Raw genomic sequence first — 25,528 nt, 5'->3', positions numbered from 1 at the left:
ACACAGGTGGTAGGCCAGATGTTAACTTAGCCACTGAAACACTTTTCAGACAAGCTGTAATTGCCTCATTACCGTTATCAGTGCAGAATAAATTAGATGATGTAGTGGGACTTAATCAAATGGATGAGGGCCCGTGGTCTTCTCATGTCACCCACTACATGGCCAAACATGATAAAAAGTTAGCTGAAGCAGAAAACCAGGATAAAGTGGCACGTGCTAAAATACATAAGGACAAATTGGAGGCCAGTAAGGTGAAAAAGCAATTGGTGGAGGCAGTGGCCACACCCAGTATGGTGCCAGTACAAAATGCACCTGTGTTGCCACAGCCCATGCCATCAGCCCCAATAATGGTACCTGCTCAGGAGGTGCCTGCCCCGCCTACATATTACCAAAATGTGCAAAACTACCCTAACAGGGGCAGAGGTTTTGGTAGGGGAGGTCCAAAAGGGTCTGGAAGAAATTTCAGAACCTCTTGGGACCATAAACACACCCAAAGGGGTTGCTTTAATTGTGGGGCCCTAGCACATTGGTGGAGAAATTGTCCACACCCAGCCCAATCACAGCACACTCAATTGGCACCTGTTCCTGCGCCACGTGCATCATACTATGCACCCCCAGCCGCCAACGCCTTACCAGCAGTCCCCGCTCAGGCTAGACTACCAGCAGGGTATCGGCCCATGAATCAGAATTACCCCAGTAACCAATGATGCTGCCCAGTTTCCAGTTCCTCTCCTGGTTGCACCAATGAACCAATGTTGACTTTATTAGTTGCAGGAGAGCGAGTTGACTTCCTGGTTGACACGGGAGCCACAACTTCTGTGTTAACCAATCCAAGTTGGGGAAGTCAGTTGTCTGGCAGGACTGCCAGCACTACTGGATTCTCGGGTGTGCCCATGGTGCAACCATTTACGACCCCTTTGCAGGTGAGGATAGGAACTGAGACTGTGTATCATTCTTTTTTACATTCCCCAAATTGTCCTGTTAATTTGTTAGGGAGGGATTTGCTTTGTCTTGTTTCATGTACCATTTTCTGTGATAGGGATGGCAAACTGACTGTCTATTCAAGTGATGACTCAGACACATTTTGTAGAATTTTGGTGACTTCTTCTGTTCCAGACACATTACCCAACATGTGCGACATCTACTGGGCAAAATTGGATGCGCCAGTTGCAACATCTGATCACGGCAACATTCTGTACTTCTTTGCGCTATGGAAACCTTGGCTCACTGCCAATACACCTATGGTACCTCCAAAAGATCCTCCACACTGCACTATGTATTACACAAGAGAACCTGATGACCAGTATGAACATGGCTGGTACAGTCTTGCTGAGGGCCAACAAACCTCTGTGCACACTGACTATCTGATCTTGGGACCTGAAGGTGTCGCTGCCCATGTGCAGCTGTCCTCAGACCAGTCTTTGCTTTGGCATTTTGATCCTGACTCCTGCGCACCACATGTCTCACTGCTACTGGCTGCTGGAAAGGAGGCCAGAGCACTGGGGCCTATGATGCGTCTAGCCATGTCACAGGACTACCGGGACACTGAAGTCCCTGGTTTGTTAGTCTCGCTCTGTAGCCGCTTTTGGAAAATTCTTTGTGACTGCTCTGACCTGGCTACTTTTGAACACCAACAGCTAACTAGATTTCATGGCAGAGAACTGTCAGACCACTGTGACACAGAAGCACATTTAGCTGAGGTTCCAGCTCAGCTATGGACAGTCAGTAAGGTGGAGGTTGGATGTGTGTCACACCATCTGGCCCCAATCAAACTAAAATCTAACGTGCAGGTGGTTGACAAACCACAATATCCTCTGAAGCCCAGGCTGGCATTCACAGCACCATTCAGGACTTATTGAATGTAGGGGTCCTTGAGCCCACAACCTCCGATTGGAACACGCCCATTTTGCCTGTTAAGAAACCAGGACGACAGGAGTACAGAATGGTGCATGACCTCAGACTGATTAATTACGTCACAGTCACTGAAAACATTCCTGTTCCTGATCCTTACAGATCCTTACAAAACCTGACACCTGACCATTGTGTCTTCACAGTTATTGACATGGCTAATGCTTTTTTCAGCATTCCTATTCCTGATGACGTCAAGCCGATTTTTGCTTTCACTTACTTGCATCAAAAGTACACTTACACCAGACTTCCCCAGGGTTACAAAGACAGTCCTGGTATCTTTAATCAGTGTTTGCTTACTGACCTTTCTGTTCTGATTGACTCAAAGATCTTACACAAGCACACAGTCTTGATCCAGTACGTGGATGACCTTTTGATTGCTTGCACTTCAGACACTGTCTGCTTGCGTGACACAGTTTCCACCTTGACTCATTTAGCCAATTTAGGTTATAAGGCGAACAAGACCAAACTTCAGGTTTGCCGACCTGTTGTTACCTTCTTGGGACTAGTGGTTTCAGTCAAAGGACATTCCATGACCGCAGACACTAGAAACACCATTTTACATCACCCTCAGCCGACCACAGTCAGTCACCTTCTGTCCTTTCTTGGTCTCACGGGCTACTCAAGGAATTACATTCCTAATTATTCTGGTATTGTTGACCCATTGAGAGCTGAAGTTACCAGATTAGGCCAGAAAAATGTGTCTGCAAAAATCACCTGGACACCTGACCTACATGCTGCATTCATTGCCTTAAAACAACAATTGTCACTGGCTAGTGAGCTTCAGACGCCAGACTACTCAAAACCATTTCACTTGGATGTTTCTGAAAGAGAGTGCATTGTGAATGCAGTTCTATTTCAGAAAAGGGGGAGTGAGAGAGCAGTACTTTTGTATCACAGCTCAAAATTGGACCCAGTAGTCTGTGGACAACCAGGATGTACAAGGTACTTGGCAGCATTGGCAACTGCCATTACAAAAACTGCTCACTTGGTGATGTGTCACCCCCTGACGGTCAACACGACACATGGAGTAGTCGCTTTTTTGACGTCAGCGACCTTCACCCTGTCTAGAACGAGAAAAGACAGGATTGACAGCATTTTGACTCAGCCACACATCACTTACACTTCAGGAGGAATCGTGAACATGACTGAAGGACTGACACAGGACCAACACTCAGAACCTCATTGCTGTGAGGCAATTACCCAGAAACTTCTGAAAAGTAGGGAAGACCTCAGAGACGAGCCTCTAGAACTGCCTGACTTAACACTTTTCTGTAATGGGTGTTGTTATAAAGCAGAGAAAGGACTGATTGCCTCTTTTGCAGTAGTCATGCACACACCGGATAAGTTTGTTGTGGTGGACTCAGGAATAGTCCCACAACCAGCTTCAGCTCAATTAGCAGAAATAACAGCATTGACCAAGGCTTTGGACTTTGCTGTAGGACAAACAGTTAACATCAACACTGACTCTGCCTATGCCCACTCAGCTGTCCATGTTGATGGACCACAATGGCTGAGAAGAGGTTTGGTGACGGCGCAATGCACCCCTATCAAACACAGCAAACAAATTCACAACTTGATGGAAAGCTTGAAGCTCCCAGCACAAGTAGCCATCATAAAGTGCAAAGGCCACTCTAAGGAAGGTGATCTGATATCACAGGGAAATGATGCAGCAGATCAGGCAGCCAAGACAGTAGGAGGGTACAAACTAACTCAATGTCTTGTGCTAGGGACAGAACAAGAGCCAGAACTAACAGAGGAAAGCTTGAAAGAGATTCCAGGGAAAGATAGTCCCTATGAAAAATCAGTATGGATAGAGAGAGGAGCAAAAGAGAGTGAAGGGATTTGGAGAAATCCAGAAGGGAAACCAGTAGCCACTTCGGCACTTCTAGGACTGCTATTGAGAGAAGCACATGGACCCACACACATAGGCATACCAGTAATGACTGACTTAATTGGGTCTAAATGGTGGCACCCTTACCTTAGGGATATGATCAAACAACATGTGAGTGAGTGCAGTGTGTGCCAGTCTTTCAATCCAAAGTCTTTTCTATCCATAACATTTGTGGGTTTCGTATTGATTCTTTGTGGAAAGGGGGAAGAAATAAGAAAGAAACAGTTTGATGATGGGTGGTTAGAGGTTATTAGAGGAGAGGACAAGGAAGGGAAAGACAGAATTCAGAATTTTACTAATGCAAATGACACACAGACAGGGCTAAAAAGACAAAAAAGGGCAGTTGCAGCACCATTTCAGCCAGGTGTAACAGTAGAGATAAATTACAATGAGTCAACCACGATCCTGTTTGACATACGTACAGTTATGGGAAAAAACAGGAAAAATCTGGACTGGAGAGGACATGATGTGTATGGATGTGATAGTTGGACTCCTAGGTATGCGCTCAGGTGGGGCACGTCAGAAATATATTGTGACTCTTGGAACTCTGTATTCACTCACACTAACCCGCGCTATAAATATCAATATCGGCCTAGTTATCTACTGTCGAAAGCCGTCTGCATGTGGAGAAAGGGTAAGAGTAGAGTGTTTCCATGAGTGTTTCAGAGCTGGCCGTTGAAACAGGATTTACCGACAAAAACATGTGGCTGGAATGGGTAAGATACACATCAGAGGGTTTGGGGGTTAACAATTGTTTTGTCTGTGCTGCAGCTAATCCCAAATTAGCTACACATCCCATGTCAGGAGAAAACTGAAAACTGCCAAGAATTGGAAAAAGGGTTTCCCATTTCTAACCAACAATTACCTGCGAACATTGTAGCATACAAGGGTAATTATACATGTTTCCACTCCACTGTATCTGGGCGAATCAATAGAGGGCAGTTCCCCAAAGGGTGGTGCAGCAAGACTGAAAACATCAGTCTCAAAAATACTACCTTTTACGATCAAACGACAAACAGAGCTGATTTGCTGTGGCTATGTGGTGATTTGAAAGTAAGAAGGAGACTGTCCGGTGTGTGGACAGGAGAATGTGCTCTTGTTTCTTTAATAATGCCTTTCAGGATCTTCAGACATGACGGAGTGGAGGATCCAGCTGGTGTTATGAGAAGTCACAGACAGACCAGAGAAGTAAAACCTGGAGGATCGTTTGATAAAACTGTATGGATAGATGGGATCGGCGTTCCCAGAGGAGTTCCTGATGAGTTCAAAGCCAGAGATCAAGTCGCAGCTGGTTTTGAAAGTATCCTGTTCTGGTGGTCAACTATTAATAAAAATGTGGATTGGATTAACTATCTCTATTACAACCAGCAACGATTTGTGAACTTTACTGTTCAGGCAGTAGAGGGACTTAGGGACCAATTGGATAAAACCTCACTAATGACTATCCAGAATAGAATGGCCCTAGATATGTTATTGGCAGATAAAGGAGGTGTCTGTCACATGGTTGGAGCAACCTGTTGTACTTTCATCCCCAACAATACAGCCCCAGACGGTACTGTCTCTAGAGCCCTTGAAGGTTTGAAAGCCTTGTCCAGAGAATGGAAAGAAAATTCAGGTGTAGACAATCCCTTTGCTAAATGGCTAGAAAGAGTGTTTGGGTCTTGGAAAGGTCTGATCATGCAATTGGCCATGGCTGTGTGTGTAAGTTTGGCCATGGTGGTAGTGTGCGGATGTTGTTTTGTGCCTTGCATCAGAGCTCTGATAGTAAAATTTATCAGCACTGTGATCCAAAAGGGGACCTCTCCTGTTACAACAGATGAGACAGTACTGCTCATGTCGACAGGGCTTAACCCTGACGCTCATGAGGACCTGGGTGATCAAAATAAGGATGAGTATGTTGATTTCTTTGCTTTGGGAAGTGTGTGATTTATTCACAGGAACACCTTGAGGTTGGATGACATCCAGAAGATACGAAGCAAGAATAGAAGATTGTCTTTTGAATTTACTATGTCTTTTCTATTTAGCTTGCATTACAACAATACACAAATATTTAGAGGAACACTTGATAGCAAATGAATAAAGTAATGGGTAAATACAACACACACATAGGTACACTTGCTTTTAGCACAGGTTACAAATATATCTCCGTATACAGTAGGTTCTGTATGTTTGATGATGGTTCAGGGAGGAAGGTTGGTCTGGGGAATGCGATAGCTTAAAGCAGTTTCTGGGAAGATTGCCAGAACGACTGCTTTGTCTCACCTTGCCGTCAGGGAGACTGTGCCCTTGGGGAAGGCACAAAGTAAGAAGTGATCTAAGGGGGAGGTCATTGCTGAATGAGGCTGTGGTTTCTCATACTGAACCAGACTCCCTGTTAATAAAAAGATATCATCATCAAAAACATGGAACACCTTTGTATTTCATTTTATTTTGAGTGGTTATGTATAATCAATTTGATGACATCATAATGACATAATAGGGATTTAGAGTATTTTAGTTTGATTACATATGATTATCACATATAGGTGTTTCCCGTCTCTAAAGGACGTTAAACTCTGCTCTATCGGGTATCTGAGGGTCCACGCATGCTTTTAATTGTGTAAGTTTGAGATCTGACTTCTGCTTTGGGAGAAGAATGCAATGTTCTAAGGGGGATTGTTAGAATAATTGAAATTGGACACCCCACCAATTAGCAAAGTGAAGGATGTAGCAAAGTAAAACAGTGAGTTCCAATTAAGTTGGTGCAAGGTCGGTGTGAATAGCTACAGGAAGGGAGTGAACAGATGATTGGTAGCACACAGCTCCATAGAAGAACTCCCTAAATACCTTATACCGATAAGGCCGGTTCGGTGCCTCGGACAAGGTCAATGGCGCTGAGAAAGCAACATCTGAAAGAATTAATTAGGACTGGTTTGAACAGACCATGAGAACAAAGAACTCAGAAGGTGTGGGCAAAATTATAAAAGCACGTTGAACCCTGCGCTCGGGGTCTGTGTCTCTCTGACTTGCATTGATTATTCTCTGAAAGCAGAAGTACAGATACCAGCTGGTGAGGCCTGAGGAGAACCAAACCCTTTTCTAAATAAATTTTGTTAGACTTGAGAACTTGGCTGGTTGATCATTTGTCACCCAAAACTCGATTTATCGGTTACAGAACTAAGCAAAAAGATCTGCTTAATTCTTACCTGTGAGTGAGCAGCAGCAGAAGATCTCTCCTCCTCTAATTCCATGACAAAGATCTAAAGAAATGATCCCAGAATATGAGATTTCAAAACAAAATCTATAAAATAAACGTGCAGCTTTGTATTCACTGTGTGACCAAAAGTATACAGACACCTGTCCATAAGCTTACATACTAATCTAGTTAATCAAGTTGGTCAAACTGGGAGGCAGCAGGACAAACACACAGACCAGTCCAAAATCATTATTGCTTAAAGATCAGCTACACACAATCCAAACCAGAACAAATCGAGCTCACCAGCCTGAAACGTTTTATCACAACTGAGTAGCAAACCACTCCACATTCTATACGAGGTGCACTAGTTAGGGTGCAGACTCTATTACATCGTACACTATGTAGTGCGCTTCTTATAGGGAGGATCAATTCATTTGTGATTCAGCCGCTGTTTGCAAAGCTTCAATCTCCAGATAAACTTACCCTGTTTTACAGCAGATCGGAGTTAAAGCTCCTCAAATCCACACAAGTTACAGATTAATTCTATCACATATGTGACCGTAAAGTTTATATATATACACATTTTAATCTACATTTTCACCTATCCAGTTGAGAAAAACTGCAGTTCTTCTGTTTATGTGTGTACATGGAAGCTTTAATGTTCTTCTTCGTTGGAGAAATAACATGCAGGCGCTTTACCGCCACCGCCTAGTGATAGTTGTTGCAAACATGGACAACTGCGTTCATCTTTATATTAAATATGATTTATATATATATATATATATATATATATATATATATATATATATATATATATATATATATATATATATATACCTACACTCACTGTCCATGTTATCAGCTCCACTTACCATATAGAAACACTTTGTAGTTCTACAATTACTGACTGTAGTCCATCTGTCCATGCTTTGTTAGCTCCCCCAGGAAAAAAAAAGGTACTGTCACCTTTACAGTTTCACCATGAGTACAACTGTCAACTCTCATGTTACTATGGAGTTCATGCCCAGCTAACAAAATTACGTTCTGAGAATGTTCCCCAAACGTTCCATTTCGGTTGTATGAATGTTTCTAGCTTTTCTTTGTAGTTATTATTATTGTGTTATTATATTATTATAACACATATTATATCATTATGTTTACTTGTATATAGCAAACCCCCTGTAGATCCCTTACTTAATGTGTTTTCTTTTAATTGTTTGCTTTACTTTAACCCCCCCCCCCCCCCCCCCCCCCCCTTCCTATAGTTCATAATAATATATGTTTGTGATGTGTAAATTTCAATGTTCCTTCTGCTGTAATGATACAAATCCCCCGGGATTAATAAAGCTCTGTCTGTCTGTCTGTCTGTCTGTCTGTCTATCTGTCTAACTACTATAGTTATTGAATCAATAAATATTTTACAAGTACTGTGTGTATGTTCAGTAAAAAGATGGACACATTTTACTAGATAGTATTTTAACTTAGTATTTTATGCTATTTAAAGTACTTTAAGTTTAATAATATGTTTTTTGGGACACTACAACTTTATTAAGGGTCCAATAACGTCACGTGACAATAACTACTTTTAATAAAAAATAAATAAAATTCTGTAAAACACTCAAATACAAAATCCTAATTTGGTGTAAAAGTTAATACATTCATTAAAGTTTTGTTTTGTTTTTAATTGAAACATTTACCTGTCCTGTAGCGACAAAAAGGTCAAATTCGAAATTAATCCACAGTCCCTATATATGTAGCCTAAATGCTGTGTAAGCCAACGATTCATTCCGTCCTTTCTAGTGCACTTTAAAATAAATAATGTTGCCATTTGGTATACAGCCAATAAAAAGCTTGTTAATTTATTAACGGATTTCTTCATCTGACTGACTTTTGCAAAGGTAAAATATAAAATAATAAAACACTTTTGTAAAACTAAATTATCATCATAAGATATTTAAACACGTTTTTCTTCATAAAAATGTAAAAGTCACGATTGTGTTAGTGTTAATGACTGAATGACGAGTTTAAAAAATAAACCGTTAGTTCGACCTGTTAGCCAGTTAAGCTAACAGCTGATCAAGACACGATCTGAGGTAAGCGGCTTCGTTCAAGTCCTGCCCGTTTTCCGTGGACCTGCACTCGTGCTACGATTGGCTGAAAGTTTGGGAACTGTTCACCGATTGGATAATTGAGCTGTCTCTTTTAGAGCAGGGGCGGGACGTGTCGGAATATGGGTGGGCGGCCCTTGATAAAGTAACTGTTTATAGTAAAAAATAATTATAATACCAGAATGGATTATTTTATCAATCATAGTTTTGATTACATTAGCAATATAATTTATCTTTTATCCAGTTATTAATAAGTCATAAAGGATGAAATATTTAAATAAACAGGTTTTGTCAGTTCACCCCCAAGTTTTTTTTGCACATTTATTGCACTTAAAATCTTACTGTCGAATGTTTAAAATTATTATTATTATTATTATTATTATTATTTCATTTCAGTCAGTATACAGTGTATCACAAAAGTGAGTACACCCCTCACATTTCTGCAGATATTTAAGTATATCTTTTCATGGGACAACACTGACAAAATGACACTTTGACACAATGAAAAGTAGTCTGTGTGCAGCTTATATAACAGTGTAAATTTATTCTTCCCTCAAAATAACTCAATATACAGCCATTAATGTCTAAACCACCGGCAACAAAAGTGAGTACACCCCTTAGTGAAAGTTCCTGAAGTGTCAATATTTTGTGTGGCCACCATTATTTCCCAGAACTGCCTTAACTCTCCTGGGCATGGAGTTTACCAGAGCTTCACAGGTTGCCACTGGAATGCTTTTCCACTCCTCCATGACGACATCACGGAGCTGGCGGATATTCGAGACTTTGCGCTCTTCCACCTTCCGCTTGAGGATGCCCCAAAGATGTTCTATTGGGTTTAGGTCTGGAGACATGCTTGGCCAGTCCATCACCTTTACCCTCAGCCTCTTCAATAAAGCAGTGGTCGTCTTAGAGGTGTGTTTGGGGTCATTATCATGCTGGAACACTGCCCTGCGACCCAGTTTCCGGAGGGAGGGGATCATGCTCTGCTTCAGTATTTCACAGTACATATTGGAGTTCATGTGTCCCTCAATGAAATGTAACTCCCCAACACCTGCTGCACTCATGCAGCCCCAGACCATGGCATTCCCACCACCATGCTTGACTGTAGGCATGACACACTTATCTTTGTACTCCTCACCTGATTGCCGCCACACATGCTTGAGACCATCTGAACCAAACAAATTAATCTTGGTCTCATCAGACCATAGGACATGGTTCCAGTAATCCATGTCCTTTGTTGACATGTCTTCAGCAAACTGTTTGCAGGCTTTCTTGTGTAGAGACTTCAGAAGAGGCTTCCTTCTGGGGTGACAGCCATGCAGACCAATCTGATGTAGTGTGCGGCGTATGGTCTGAGCACTGACAGGCTGACCCCCCACCTTTTCAATCTCTGCAGCAATGCTGACAGCACTCCTGCGCCTATCTTTCAAAGACAGCAGTTGGATGTGATGCTGAGCACGTGCACTCAGCTTCTTTGAACGACCAACGCGAGGTCTGTTCTGAGTGGACCCTGCTCTTTTAAAACGCTGGATGATCTTGGCCACTGTGCTGCAGCTCAGTTTTAGGGTGTTGGCAATCTTCTTGTAGCCTTGGCCATCTTCATGTAGCGCAACAATTCGTCTTTTAAGATCCTCAGAGAGTTCTTTGCCATGAGGTGCCATGTTGGAACTTTCAGTGACCAGTATGAGAGAGTGTGAGAGCTGTACTACTAAATTGAACACACCTGCTCCCTATGCACACCTGAGACCTAGTAACACTAACAAATCACATGACATTTTGGAGGGAAAATGACAAGCAGTGCTCAATTTGGACATTTAGGGGTGTAGTCTCTTAGGGGTGTACTCACTTTTGTTGCCGGTGGTTTAGACATTAATGGCTGTATATTGAGTTATTTTGAGGGAAGAATAAATTTAGACTGTTATATAAGCTGCACACAGACTACTTTTCATTGTGTCAAAGTGTCATTTTGTCAGTGTTGTCCCATGAAAAGATATACTTAAATATCTGCAGAAATGTGAGGGGTGTACTCACTTTTGTGATACACTGTATGTCTGCATGAGCTCATGTCTTTTTCGAAATTAGAAGAAACTTGTGCTATCAGGGCAACATGGCTTTAACTTTTTGAGCAACTTGTTTGTGTACATCTCCTCATTTCCATGTAGAATTGGGCTTGGCATCCCCATAACCACTGTCCACCATGCACCAACACACCTGAGTTCGAATTTCAGCTGCGCTTCTCGCCTGGCTGTGTCTGTGGTAGGGAATGTCGGATGGGTTTGCTGCAAAAGTGTGGAGTGGTGGAGGATACACACAGGGCGTAGCGTAACCCTTCGTCAAACTGGTTCCCTCGTAGCGAAATGACCTGGGGTTTGGTTTTGGGTTTGGTTCAGTAAACCATGTTAGAATTCTAGTTGATATAAAATTGTATTATTAATGAATAATAATGCCCATCATGTGTCCTGCTGTACCTGTTTAGATTTCCTCCAGCGGTCTGAAGCAGGATGAACGAGTTTACTGGACCAGAGTGCACCTACCAAGGAGATATAACCAGAGGATCGATGGTTCAGTTCTATTCCCCTCACTTCCGCATTGAAATACCAAACAACTACAGTGATGTTATGCACTCTAGTTCTCAGATGAAATGTCAGGAGGAAGCACCAGCTCCCAGTATGGAGGATTTGGCTTCGTACAGGTTTTGCTGCCCACCTCCATGTGACCCTACACACTTAATGTCTCAGGTCTCTTCTGTGCCGTACTCGGACTGCTCTTATCCTCAGTCGAGCTCGTATGAGTATCCAGATCCTCAGATTATCATTAAAAATGCATCACTCACTTGGGGACCCGAGTATGAAATATCTTCTGTAAGTACACAGAAAACGGTGAACTCCAGACGTTTGATTATTTATGTTTTCATGGCATGACAGTCACAATGCTGCCAGAACATGAAGATGTACATTTTTAAAATCAATGTAAACAATATACACCATGTCCCCAACCTAAAAAAAACTGTATGTTTGGTGTCTATTCTGTTCTGTACAATCACATTTTCGTTTTACAGTTGTGACAGTATATTGTCTAAGCAATTGAGGGGTTAAGGGCCTTGCTCAAGGGCCCAACAGTGGCAACCTGGCAGTGGTGGGGCTTGAACCGACAACCTGGTTACTGATCCAGTACTTTAACCACTAGGCTACAACTGCCTAGTGTACGTGATTATATCGTTAGCTCCACCGACCGTACAGATAAACCGTGTAGTTATACAGCTACTGACCAGCCAAGCTGTTGCTTAGTACACGTTGTCACCCCCCTGTACACAATGTAATGAGTGTTTGTGTTGTGAGTGCAGGTGTAGCAGGGTTGGTAGGATTTCTTAGACACATTAGTATGATGCCGGGAAGAGAATGGCGCTCCATTCAATTGTGTGATCAGAAAGTGTGCACTGGTAAAAGACTAGAGGCGCTAACTCACAACAACAGTGTTGCACCTCCTACAGACACAATTCGACACACACTACTACTATCCAACACCCAAACATCATCTGCTTAGTGAGAGTCTATTGTTAATAAATGAGATACGAGGGTACAGGGGGCTACAGTTAGTAATTATATCCCCAGATGGTTGGTGTAGCTTCTACAATGATCAATAAATGTTCATACCATATAGGTTTACCTACTAAAGTGCTTGGTGAGTGTATATCCTAATGACGTATGTGTGTATTTCATAAACGTATGCTGTGCATAATCTTTATGTGTGTGTTGTGCAGGCAGAGGTTTGTGATGCGGTGGCCAGCATGAGCTCAGACAGAGCTGAAGATAAGCAGATCAGAGACGAGTCCACTGCACAGATCAGACCGTGTGATCAGGTAGATTTAGGACAGAGTGTAAGCTCTCACTGCTCGGATACTTGTGCTGGAAGACTGTGTACTTCATTCATTCAGTGTCTGCTTTACTACCGCTTTATCCTGGTCAGGGTCGCAGAGCAGTTTCTAGTAGCTTCAATTGGCCTTTTGACTTATGGGAGAAAACCAGAGCACCCGGTAAAACCCACGCCGACACAGGGAGAACATGCAAACTCCACAGAGAAATGACCCTAGCCACCTTGCCGGGAAATAAACCCCCCCCACTTTATATTGTATCTACCTTATTTTACCATCACAGAGCACACACACTCCCACACTCACACTTAGAGCAATTTGTAGTAGCTCAAATTGACCTGACTGCATGTCTTTGGACTTGTGGAAGGAAACCGGCCAGGGAATCGAACCCCGGTCCTTCTTGCTGTGAAGCGACTGCGCTACCCACTGTGCCACTGTGCTTTCCCACTTTATTTCGTATCTACCTAGGGTTCAGTGCTTTACATTTATACATGAGCTTCATATTACTAAGCTGTTAATCGAATTCTGAAGCAGAACAACTGTAGTTTATAACAGGGGTTCTTAATTTCAGGCCAAATTAATGAACTTTAGGCTAATCATTGCTATACCATACTGTATATATCAGTGCATTCGTGCAGCCTCTAAGAGCAGCTCAGGATTCTGTTGCAGCTCGTTGTGTCCCAGCTAATAAAATGTTTAAAAAGGAAGTGGTCTGTAATGTGTTTTGATTTGATATAATTCGGGGTGGTCTTGAATCATTTATAAACATGCACCATCGACACAGTACACAAATGTTCATGTTCTGTTTTAGTCTGACTATACCTTGAGGGTTTTATTGCCACCAGACAGCCACGGAGGAGAGAAAACCACCATCCAAACTTCAAACGTATGCCAGGTACTTCCAGAAAACACTTTATTCTTTACATTTAAACAATAGGTGTCAGAAATGCACATGGTTTCATATTTCTGTGTCGTGTTGGGGCCGATCTCCCTGAAATCACTCCCTGAGTGTGTATGTTTTGTGCAGGTTGTGTGTGATGTTGACGGTCCGATCATCCAGCCTGTGATGTACACATCAGATTGCACACAGTCTGCTAAACATTGTGCTACACAGGAAACAGGTAATTTAGCATTATACTTACCCCCATGAGCCAAAACATTAGCACCACTACTCCAAAATCTGCATGGTGGTGCCTCTTTGTTATCACTGGTCCTGGATCTGTTAGATGTTGATCTGATGGTGCGTGTGAGGGTGAGTGATCTATTAGATGTTGATCTGATGGTGTGTGTGAGGGTGAGGGATCTATTAGATGTTGATCTGATGGTGCGTGTGAGGGTGAGTGATCTCTTAGATGTTGATCTGATGGTGAGGGTGAGGGATCTGTTAGATGTTGATCTGATGGTGCGTGTGAGGGTGAGGGATCTCTTAGATGTTGATCTGATGGTGAGGGTGAGGGATCTGTTAGATGTTGATCTGATGGTGAGGGTGAGGGATCTGTTAGATGTTGATCTGATGGTGCGTGTGAGGGTGAGGGATCTCTTAGATGTTGATCTGATGGTGAGGGTGAGGGATCTGTTAGATGTTGATCTGATGGTGCGTGTGAGGGTGAGTGATCTGTTAGATGTTGATCTGATGGTGTGTGAGGGTGAGGGATCTGTTAGATGTTGATCTGATGGTGTGTGTGAGGGTGAGTGATCTGTTAGATGTTGATCTGATGGTGAGGGTGAGGGATCTCTTAGATGTTGATCTGATGGTGTGTGTGAGGGTGAGGGATCTATTAGATGTGGATCTGATGGTGCGTGTGAGGGTGAGGGATCTGTTAGATGTTGATCTGATGGTGAGGGTGAGGGATCTCTTAGATGTTGATCTGATGGTGTGTGTGAGGGTGAGGGATCTATTAGATGTGGATCTGATGGTGCGTGTGAGGGTGAGGGATCTCTTAGATGTTGATCTGATGGTGAGGGTGAGGGATCTCTTAGATGTTGATCTGATGGTGTGTGTGAGGGTGAGGGATCTATTAGATGTGGATCTGATGGTGCGTGTGAGGGTGAGGGATCTCTTAGATGTTGATCTGATGGTGTGTGTGAGGGTGAGGGATCTCTTAGATGTTGATCTGATGGTGAGGGTGAGGGATCTGTTAGATGTTGATCTGATGGTGCGTGTGAGGGTGAGTGATCTGTTAGATGTTGATCTGATGGTGTGTGAGGGTGAGGGATCTGTTAGATGTTGATCTGATGGTGTGTGTGAGGGTGAGTGATCTGTTAGATGTTGATCTGATGGTGAGGGTGAGGGATCTCTTAGATGTTGATCTGATGGTGTGTGTGAGGGTGAGGGATCTATTAGATGTGGATCTGATGGTGCGTGTGAGGGTGAGGGATCTGTTAGATGTTGATCTGATGGTGTGTGTGAGGGTGAGTGATCTGTTAGATGTTGATCTGATGGTGAGGGTGAGGGATCTCTTAGATGTGGATCTGATGGTGTGTGTGAGGGTGAGGGATCTATTAGATGTGGATCTGATGGTGCGTGTGAGGGTGAGGGATCTCTTAGATGTTGATCTGATGGTGTGTGTGAGGGTGAGGGATCTCTTAGATGTTGATCTGATGGTGAGGGTGAGGGATCTGTTAGATGTTGATCTGATGGTGCGTGTGAGGGTGAGTGATCTGTTAGATGTTGATCTGATGGTGTGTGAGGGTGAGGGATCTGTTAGATGTTGATCTGATGGTGTGTGTGAGGGTGAGTGATCTGTTAGATGTTGATCTGATGGTGAGGGTGAGGGATCTCTTAGATGTTGATCTGATGGTGTGTGTGAGGGTGAGGGATCTATTAGATGTGGATCTGATGGTGCGTGTGAGGGTGAGGGATCTGTTAGATGTTGATCTGATGGTGCGTGTGAGGGTGAGGGATCTGTTAGATGTTGATCTGATGGTGTGTGTGAGGGTGAGTGATCTGTTAGATGTTGATCTGATGGTGAGGGTGAGGGATCTCTTAGATGTGGATCTGATGGTGTGTGTGAGGGTGAGGGATCTATTAGATGTTGATCTGATGGTGCGTGTGAGGGTGAGGGATCTATTAGATGTTGATCTGATGGTGTGTGTGAGGGTGAGGGATCTATTAGATGTGGATCTGATGGTGCGTGTGTGAGGGTGAGGGATCTATTAGATGTTGATCTGATGGTGCGTGTGTGAGGGTGAGTGATCTATTAGATGTGGATCTGATGGTGTGTGTGAGGGTGAGGGATCTATTAGATGTGGATCTGATGGTGCGTGTGAGGGTGAGGGATCTATTAGATGTGGATCTGATGGTGCGTGTGAGGGTGAGGGATCTATTAGATGTTGATCTGATGGTGCGTGTGAGGGTGAGGGATCTATTAGATGTTGATCTGATGGTGCGTGTGAGGGTGAGGGATCTATTAGATGTTGATCTGATGGTGCGTGTGAGGGTGAGGGATCTATTAGATGTTGATCTGATGGTGCGTGTGAGGGTGAGGGATCTATTAGATGTTGATCTGATGGTGTGTGTGAGGGTGAGGGATCTATTAGATGTGGATCTGATGGTGCGTGTGAGGGTGAGGGATCTATTAGATGTGGATCTGATGGTGTGTGTGAGGGTGAGGGATCTGTTAGATGTGGATCTGATGGTGTGTGTGAGGGTGAGGGATCTGTTAGATGTTGATCTGATGGTGTGTGTGAGGGTGAGTGATCTATTAGATGTTGATCTGATGGTGCGTGTGAGGGTGAGGGATCTATTAGATGTGGATCTGATGGTGTGTGTGAGGGTGAGGGATCTGTTAGATGTTGATCTGATGGTGTGTGTGAGGGTGAGGGATCTATTAGATGTGGATCTGATGGTGCGTGTGAAGGTGAGGGATCTATTAGATGTGGATCTGATGGTGCGTGTGAGGGTGAGGGATCTATTAGATGTGGATCTGATGGTGCGTGTGAGGGTGAGGGATCTATTAGATGTTGATCTGATGGTGAGGGTGAGGGATCTATTAGATGTTGATCTGATGGTGCGTGTGAGGGTGAGGGATCTATTAGATGTTGATCTGATGGTGAGGGTGAGGGATCTATTAGATATTGATCTGATGGTGCGTGTGAGGGTGAGGGATCTATTAGATGTTGATCTGATGGTGTGTGTGAGGGTGAGGGATCTATTAGATGTTGATCTGATGGTGTGTGTGAGGGTGAGGGATCTATTAGATGTGGATCTGATGGTGCGTGTGAGGGTAAGGGATCTATTAGATGTTGATCTGATGGTGTGTGTGAGGGTGAGGGATCTATTAGATGTTGATCTGATGGTGTGTGTGAGGGTGAGGGATCTATTAGATGTGGATCTGATGGTGTGTGTGAGGGTGAGGGATCTATTAGATGTGGATCTGATGGTGCGTGTGAGGGATCTATTAGATGTTGATCTGATGGTGTGTGTGAGGGTGAGGGATCTATTAGATGTTGATCTGATGGTGCGTGTGAGGGTGAGGGATCTATTAGATGTGGATCTGATGGTGTGTGTGAGGGTGAGGGATCTATTAGATGTTGATCTGATGGTGTGTGTGAGGGTGAGGGATCTATTAGATGTTGATCTGATGGTGTGTGTGAGGGATCTATTAGATGTTGATCTGATGGTGTGTGTGAGGGTGAGGGATCTATTAAATGCTGGGCTGATGGTGTGTGTGAGGGATCTATTAGATGTTGATCTGATGGTGCGTGTGAGGGTGAGGGATCTATTAGATGTTGATCTGATGGTGTGTGTGAGGGATCTGTTAGATGTTGATCTGATGGTGTGTGTGAGGGTGAGGGATCTATTAAATGCTGGGCTGATAAAGGTTCCTCGTAGTTGATGTGTTGAATGCAGCCGATCTGATCAGCGTAAAGACCTTAGGGACTTTGATCAGGATCAGATCTTTATGACCAGGCGACTGGCTTGCAAGGGGTGTAACAGGCAGCTGTGTTGAGTACCCACCCACATTGGTCTGAGGTGGGACAAGCCATGAATAAAGCCTGAGGAGTGATCTGATCCCTGAAGCTTTCCTGTCTAAATAAACTCTAAATATTTTTCTCCACCTCTGTTCTTCCTCCTCCAGGCTACACCTTCAACTCTGTAGCAGCACAGTTCCCCTCACAGGTCATTTACACATCGTCATCTCTTATCTACACTTATCTTCACACACAAACACGCACACACTTACACACACACACACACACACACATGTGTAATGTATTATTGTCTCCTGTGTTTTTTACATTCTGCTGCAGTTTCATCCAACACTTTGCCCTGTGCGTCCTGATACACTGACGATGGGGACAGAGGGGCAACACAACGGCAGTGTCGGGTACAGGCATTTACATTATTTACATGTATTTAATTGTACCTCATTTGCTATGTTAATTACTGAAGTAATACAAATGTTTAATGTTTATTCAGTGTCAGCTGGGAAAAATCCAAAAAGCCCTGCAACTGCACAAAGTCCCAGTGTCTAAAACTGTAAGTCCCACTCTTATTGAGCTACAGATTAATAATCCATCCCTTATTAAGCCAGAATCAGTGCGATAACATAGTACGATTGTGTAAACAAGTAAACGTCTCCCCAGCTATTGTGACTGCTTTGCAAACGGAGACGTCTGCAGCAACTGCAACTGCATCAACTGCTATAACAACACAAAGCACCAGGCCGAGCGGTACAGAGCCATTAGGGTAAGAATTTACATAACCACTAGCACACTGCTATTCAAAACACCAAAACATGCAAACAGTTTGCATACCGATGTCTGTTTAGTACCAGTGGTGCATGTGAGGGTGAGGGATCTATTCAATGTGAGGGATCTGTTAACCAAGTCATTCTGGGCAGCCGTGGTGAGGGAGGGGAACAGGTTGTTGGGTGGATAAGAATCAGATTGCAGATGATTTTAATCCTGGTGATGAGGTGAATGTGTCACAACACACAGTGCATCTAACCATCAGTGCCAGTCAAAGTGCCCATGCAACTCCTGTCCACCATAGAATGGGCACACAAGTGTTGGAACTGTAATGGAACAAGGTTGCTTGGTCTGTTAACTGTTGTAGAATTAATTATTGGAATTTGTGGCCATTTGTATGGCTGATGTTCCAGTTTATTCCAACGCTGGTCCCAGTTTCTTCAATTTTTGCATGTTTGTCACACTTCTAAATACACAAAATGCACTTAAATGATGGTTTCATTTACTAGAACGTTAAAATTTGACAAATGAGCCAAAGTAAAGGGAATCGGGAGAGGGGGCGAATACTTTTTCACAGCACTGTATCTATTTCAGGATTAATAATATACACGTGTGTTTGACTAAACTGGAGGACTCTGTGCTGTTAGGCCTGTCTGAACAGAAATAAGGAGGCATTTCGTCCCAAAATCGACAACAGGACCTCGGGGGACCTAAAGGGACGTCACATGAAAGGCTGCAACTGTAAACGCTCCGGCTGCTTGAAGAACTACTGCGAGTGTTACGAGGTTAACAACATTAATCTAAAAATACAACCGTACCAGCTTATAGTGCCCTTAATAGATGTTATTTATTTATCTATTTATAAGGACATTGGACCCATGCTCAAGGGTCCAACAGTGGCAACTTGGCTGTTGTGGGTCTTAAATAGAATAGAGTAGAACGCCTTTATTTGTCTTATATACATACACACATATTCAGTACAATGAAATTCTTTCTTCACGTATCCCAGCTTGTCTGGAAGCCGGGGTCAGAGCGTAGGGTCAGCCATCGTACGTCGCTCCTGGAGCAGACAGGGTTAAGGGCCTCGCTCAAGGACCCAACAGTGGCTGCACAGCAGAGCCTGGATTTGAACTTTCAACCTTTCAGTTGATAGCCCAAAGCTCTACCCACTAGTCTCCCACTGTCCCATTAACCAGCAACCTTCATATTACTAGTCCAGTATCTTAACCACTGAACTACCACTGATAACACTATCACTTATTCATGTGGTTTAACATGTTCTTCACAAACACCACACACAGCCACTACTTACTGTAGATAGAACTCTCCACCTCGAATCTCAAGACTTGTTGGGCGTCCACACAAACACAATTGGCCATATTTATAATAAAGGCTTTAAGGTAAGATAGACTTTATTGTCAGTGTAGTTATACAGATATAGATTATTTACATGGTGATATGAGTATATACATGTTTTAAATATGTTTTTTTATTTCTGTTGCATTTTACAAAATGACCCAACCCAAATTTGGAACTGGGGTTTCTGTTTTTCTTATTTGAGTATTCATCTTGTGCTGATTTTTTTATTTATAATAAAAATCATGATGTGAAATGAGAGAACGTCAAGCATTTGTACTCCTGCGCTCTGATCTTTGCCCCCCATTGTACTTGGAAATGTGTTTGCTGTGTGTTTGACAGGCCAAGATCATGTGCTCCTCTACATGTAAGTGTGTGGGCTGTCGTAACTACAGCAGCAGTCCAGTGAAGGGGAACCTGGCGTGGAAAACCCCACACTCCACCTACTGCCCCAACACCTTCAACAACCCCAGGTGAGACAGAAGGCATCGCACACTCACTCGATCCACCTTCTGTGTTTAGAGAGGTGAGAGTACCTTGACGTAATACACAGACAGGGACCCTGGTGATGTGCAGCACCCAGTGGTGCCACAGACCTGGTCAGACACTAAACTGACACTACTGTGCCTGAGGTAAGGAAGTCCGTATGGGGTTTTAACCTACTTGGTGCTGCACCAGCTACTCCTCTTGTCCGGAGGAGGCATAGGCATGACTAGTGGAAGAATACAGTGGAAACAGTGTGGTCCTCGGTGCATGCTGAGGCTCTCTGTATCTCTGTTGGATCCCTGACGTCCTTTCTGGACCTTTGGTGCACGTCATGCGCATTTATTCTGCCACCTGGTGAGAGCAGCCAGTCCACCTACTGGCTTCTTAGAGTCCCCAAAAAGGAACCCATGTGACATGGAATAACCAGAGGTGGGGATCGAACCCAGGTCCCTCCGGAGCCTAGAAACCGTGAATGATGCCTGACACCCCGGCCGGTTTAATTCAGCGGCTTTAATTCATTTCGCTTTTCTGTGTCCTGTTCTGTATTTCTATTCAATTAGCCCTTAACGAGTCTGTCGAAGAATCAATGCGAGGCGTAGTTTTTCCACACATCACTACTACTGGCTTTATTCGAGTGTTTATCCTGAGTGTCAGGCCTCGCTCTTTATAGAGGAACCGGGGGTGGGGGTAGGGGAACACATTCATTCTAAAAAGCAGCACACAAAACCCAATAAAAGAGCAGCACCTAACAATCGTACAATACATACTTTTATTTTATTAGCAATGCCTTACGATGGATCGGCACCTAGTCTAGGTGTATTCCTATCTTCCTCCCAGTGTTTCTAAGCAGCACTGGGGATACACTCTAGGGACAACAGTATTAGGACACCCCTTCTAATTATCGAATTAATGTATTTAAATGCTCCTTTTTCTTTTATTTCTTTTCCCGAGGATATCACACACTGGTGGAGTGAGTAGCTGGTGCTGTGGTAACTCAGTTTTTAGGCCTGTGCTTTGATCCTACTTTTGCTAGAGGTGCACATGGCCGCTTGATTTTTCCACCAATGTCATTGTGTGATATCTCCACTCCACTCCATGTTCTCGTCACTCAGCTTGGTCTTTCCCTTTATTTTTGTGGCTCGTTAGCTTCAGTACTGTTCTACCTTGATTAAGCATCCTGCATACTGGGTTCATCCTCACTGGTCTCACATGTACAGGGTTACACCTGCCGAATTAGTGGCTGGGTGTGCCCTCACCTGTTAAAACAGACATTGACCGGAGGTGAGGATCAACCCCAGGACTCCAGGTCCATGGAGCTGTTCGACACCCACACTCCCAGCGCCACGCACTGCAAGAAAGTCTGTGAAATACGATCCAGCATTTTAAACCAGTACTGGTCCTGATACTGATCATCAGATCAAGCCTTCCTCAGTCCCTGTATCAATTCATATTCTTTACATTAAACATCAGTGAGATGAAGATATACTAACAAATAAGGAAACAACATTGCTTAAATATATATGTGTGTGTGTGTTGATAGGAGCCGGGTGTTGTGCATCACGCCTGCTGTAGTGGAGGCCACATGTGGCTGTTTGTTGGCTCAGGCTGAGGAAGCTGAGAAGGAACGACGCTCCTCACCTCATGCTGAGCGAATGATTCTAGAGGAGTTTGGACAGTGCCTGTCGGAAATCATCTCCTCCATATTCAAAGACTCTATTGTGCAGTTCTAGAGCTCAGATACCCACATTTTACCCTCCTCTTACCCACCACTTACCCACCTGTTATTATTATATTATTATAATGCCTCTTTCCATTTTCTGCCTTTTCCTCTTCTTTGTATTTTTAGGTGGTTTTTTTTTTATTATTTTAAGTGCATTAGCAGAAATGCCCCACTTTAGATGTGATTGATTTAAATCTAATATTTTTTTTATCACATTCAGTGACATTTTCTATTTCTATATGTTGGTACAGTTCACGTTTTAATTTGATTTATAATACATTTTAATTTTATGTACTGAGATGCACCGTTTAACGGCAGTTTTTGGATTTCACCTCATTTTGCAACTGTTTTTTGTAATTCATGTTGCTTTGTCCAAAAAGTCATTTAAAGTCTGTGAATAATATTTACATTAAGCTGCTCTTTTGAGAAGCTTCTCACACTAGACTTTGAAGAATGTCTGTGTATGGGAATTTGTGTCTATTTAGTCAAAAGATAGCATTTGTATAGCTGGGCACTGACTGATCAGTGTATAATCTTATGTATAGGCTTTGTCTCTGTTGGTTTGTTGTATTTTTACTAGCCTAAAGGTTTGAGCTGTGTGATCTTTATATCATTAATATGATTTGTTCCATAAACCTTTGTTGGGAATATTGGTGAATTGTAAGCTTAACTATAACACAAGAATTAAAATGACTTTTATTACATAATACTTCACATATTAGGTGAAATTTTGCTTCTTTCTGCTGTTCGTTCATCCCGTTTTGCTTGTTTTTATTTACTTGAAAGCGCTCACACTTCTGGGTAAATTCTGGGGACTCGGGTGTAGGGTGAACCTGTGTGTATCGATCTGGGCTCAGGCGTTGACGTCAGCGTGGTCGACGTCAGCGTGTGTTAATATGGACTTTTCGGTTTAATAGGACGGGCGTGGAGTTGGAGTCGTTCCTCACAGTGGGTTCTATTGAACCGGGAGCCTTGGTTGTTCCTGATGGAGATAAAAACAGACAGCAGACTCACACCCGTCACTCTCTGTGACTCTTAAAAAGGAGCAGAATGGTGAATCCTGCTCAGCTTTCTCTCACCAGCTTTAATTGAACTTTTACTGAGTGTGTGTGTGAGTGTGTGTGTGTGTGTGTGTGTTTAATTGATGCTGTTTTTACAAACAGGTACCAAAGGTGCAGCTTTTATGGACGTGCTTGGTTGTGACTGTCATTTTCTCTGCAGAGTCAAACTGCCTTCAAAAGGTGAGTAAAAACTCTAATGGATTTGATTTAAAGTCGTATTTGTTCTTTATTCAAACATTAATTATGATATTGATTAACAGGTTAATCTGCCTAAAAACTGGGGGCCGCAGTCGATGCTCTACCTGAAGGGGAAATGTGAGTGTTCTCTTAATTCCTCTGTGCATTCAGTCAGCCCTTATATCTAAACATTTGATCAGTAAATACTAACAAAATACAAACTCCATTTCCAAAAAGAGTTGGGACATTTAGTAAAATGCAGTAAAAAGAAGAACCTGTGATGTTTTCATTCTCTTAAATATGAACACATCACAGATTCTTCTTTTACTGCATTACTAAACGTCCCAACTTTTCTGGACCTAGGGTTTGTACTAACGAATGCGCTACAATGATCTATTAAATGTATAAAATGAGCTTTTGTGTCAGTCCAGTTTTGATTCTCTTGATTATTTCTCTGTAGGTTTTTGTTCCAATAGACTAAAATTGTTCCTGATACGGGGCACTAACACGGCAGCTTGCTGGCCAGTAAAATAAATTCTAATCTTGATGTTTTCCACAGATGGAAGAAGATTTATTCCAGACAGTGACGTAGATATTTATAAATCAGCTCTGAAGAGCCTCTACACAGTTATCAGAGGTATGATGCCCACATATATGCTCCAGAATATTGTGGAAAGACTTTCCACAAGTAATGGGATCTATTAGATGTCGGGCTGATGGAGGTTCCTCGTAGCTCAGGCGTTGAACACAGCAGATCTGTTGATCAGGACCAGATCGTAGCCAAATCTGTGGCGCCTCATATGGACCAACCGAAGATCTACTGTGGATCAAAGTACAACAGGCACGCAGACAGCAGATCTGGACATCAGTGGCAGGGATATTTAACATATTTATCATGTGACACATTGTTTGTAAAGTCAGAAACAAATAATCGATTGTTGTATTGTTTTGGACATTGATCACTGATCTGTAACTGTTCCTGCTTTAATATAGATTTTGAGAAGTTGAAGTCGAGGCAGCTGAGAAGATCGACGCAGCTCTTCACCGCTGAGAACCTGATGATCCGTTACACAGAGGAGACATGATATCGTAACCCCCGAAAATACACCGAGGTGTAAACATGTTTAATCCTAAATAACAACAAGCTTTAACTTTCATCTTTGTTATCATGGAACAGATAAAATCACTCAAAAGTAAAATCATGTTTTTATTTATAATGTAACGTCTTTTATTATTTTGTGATGTACATACTTGATATAAAAATATAGAGGAATAAAAATGTTTTGCTTTCTTTTTACATTGAAGCTCCAGAATTATTTAAAAATCTAACTTAGAAAAATAGCCCACTGGCTCATCAGCAGATCAACATACAGTATACAGCCAAAAGTATTCGGACGCCTGACCGTGAGCGTGTCGGACGTCCCAGTTAAAAAACAAACAGTATTAAACCAGAGTGTGTGATCTCTGGGGGATCTTTTCAGCTAGAGCAACAGCCGCTCTTTTGAGAAGAGACGGGGTTTAAACCAGCAACCTTCTGCTTACTAGTCCAGAACCTTAACCACTAGGCTACAACTAGCACAGAAAAGTGTCCAGGAGTGTCAGGAGTCCACATATTTCTGTTAGCAGTACATGTTAGTGCACAGAGCCCTACTAATAGTGCTAATAATAGACAGAAATGTTCATTGTAGGGTATTTTGACTGAATGGAGACAAATCCCCACAGACACGCTCCAAAATCTTGTGGAAAGCATCTAACTAGGAGGAGGGGGTGTCCAACAAGCTGTCAGGTGTTTACATATTTCTGTTAGCAGTACATGTTCGTGTAAAATCGACTATATAAAATATGCCTTTACCTGTGTGGCAACAGTTTAGGGAAGGTCCAGTACTTTTCCATCATGGTCCATGACGAAATGGTTTGACGAGGAGCTCCAGTCGTCTGCACAGAACCCTAATAATGTTTCGGATTCATTGAAATGTGTATTGTAGGGTATTTTGACTAAATGGAGACAAATCCCCACAGACACGCTCCAAAATCTTAGCAGACGCCTTTATCCAAAGCGACTTACAGTACACAGTCTG

General features: G+C 42.9%; 1 protein-coding gene across 1 annotated transcript; it reads left to right on the top strand.

Moving 5' to 3' along the window:
• The first annotated feature begins 8,815 nt into the window (after positions 1-8,815).
• tesmin (testis expressed metallothionein like protein) lies at positions 8,816-24,649 on the top strand. Its single transcript, XM_063000278.1, has 16 exons — positions 8,816-8,875; positions 11,562-11,946; positions 12,846-12,944; positions 13,768-13,851; positions 13,984-14,077; positions 18,038-18,078; positions 18,210-18,286; positions 18,379-18,438; positions 18,546-18,648; positions 19,298-19,435; positions 20,349-20,479; positions 22,033-23,265; positions 23,376-23,453; positions 23,534-23,588; positions 24,010-24,087; positions 24,444-24,649. Exons 2-12 carry the CDS (start codon positions 11,587-11,589, stop codon positions 22,220-22,222), a joined length of 1,377 nt encoding a protein of 458 aa, XP_062856348.1. The 5' UTR covers positions 8,816-8,875; positions 11,562-11,586; the 3' UTR covers positions 22,223-23,265; positions 23,376-23,453; positions 23,534-23,588; positions 24,010-24,087; positions 24,444-24,649.
• The last annotated feature ends 879 nt before the right edge of the window (positions 24,650-25,528 follow it).

This window comes from Trichomycterus rosablanca, chromosome 8 (genome assembly GCF_030014385.1).
Source record: "Trichomycterus rosablanca isolate fTriRos1 chromosome 8, fTriRos1.hap1, whole genome shotgun sequence".
NCBI classification, from domain to species: domain Eukaryota; kingdom Metazoa; phylum Chordata; class Actinopteri; order Siluriformes; family Trichomycteridae; genus Trichomycterus; species Trichomycterus rosablanca.
This window is presented reverse-complemented; position numbering and strand designations above follow the sequence as displayed.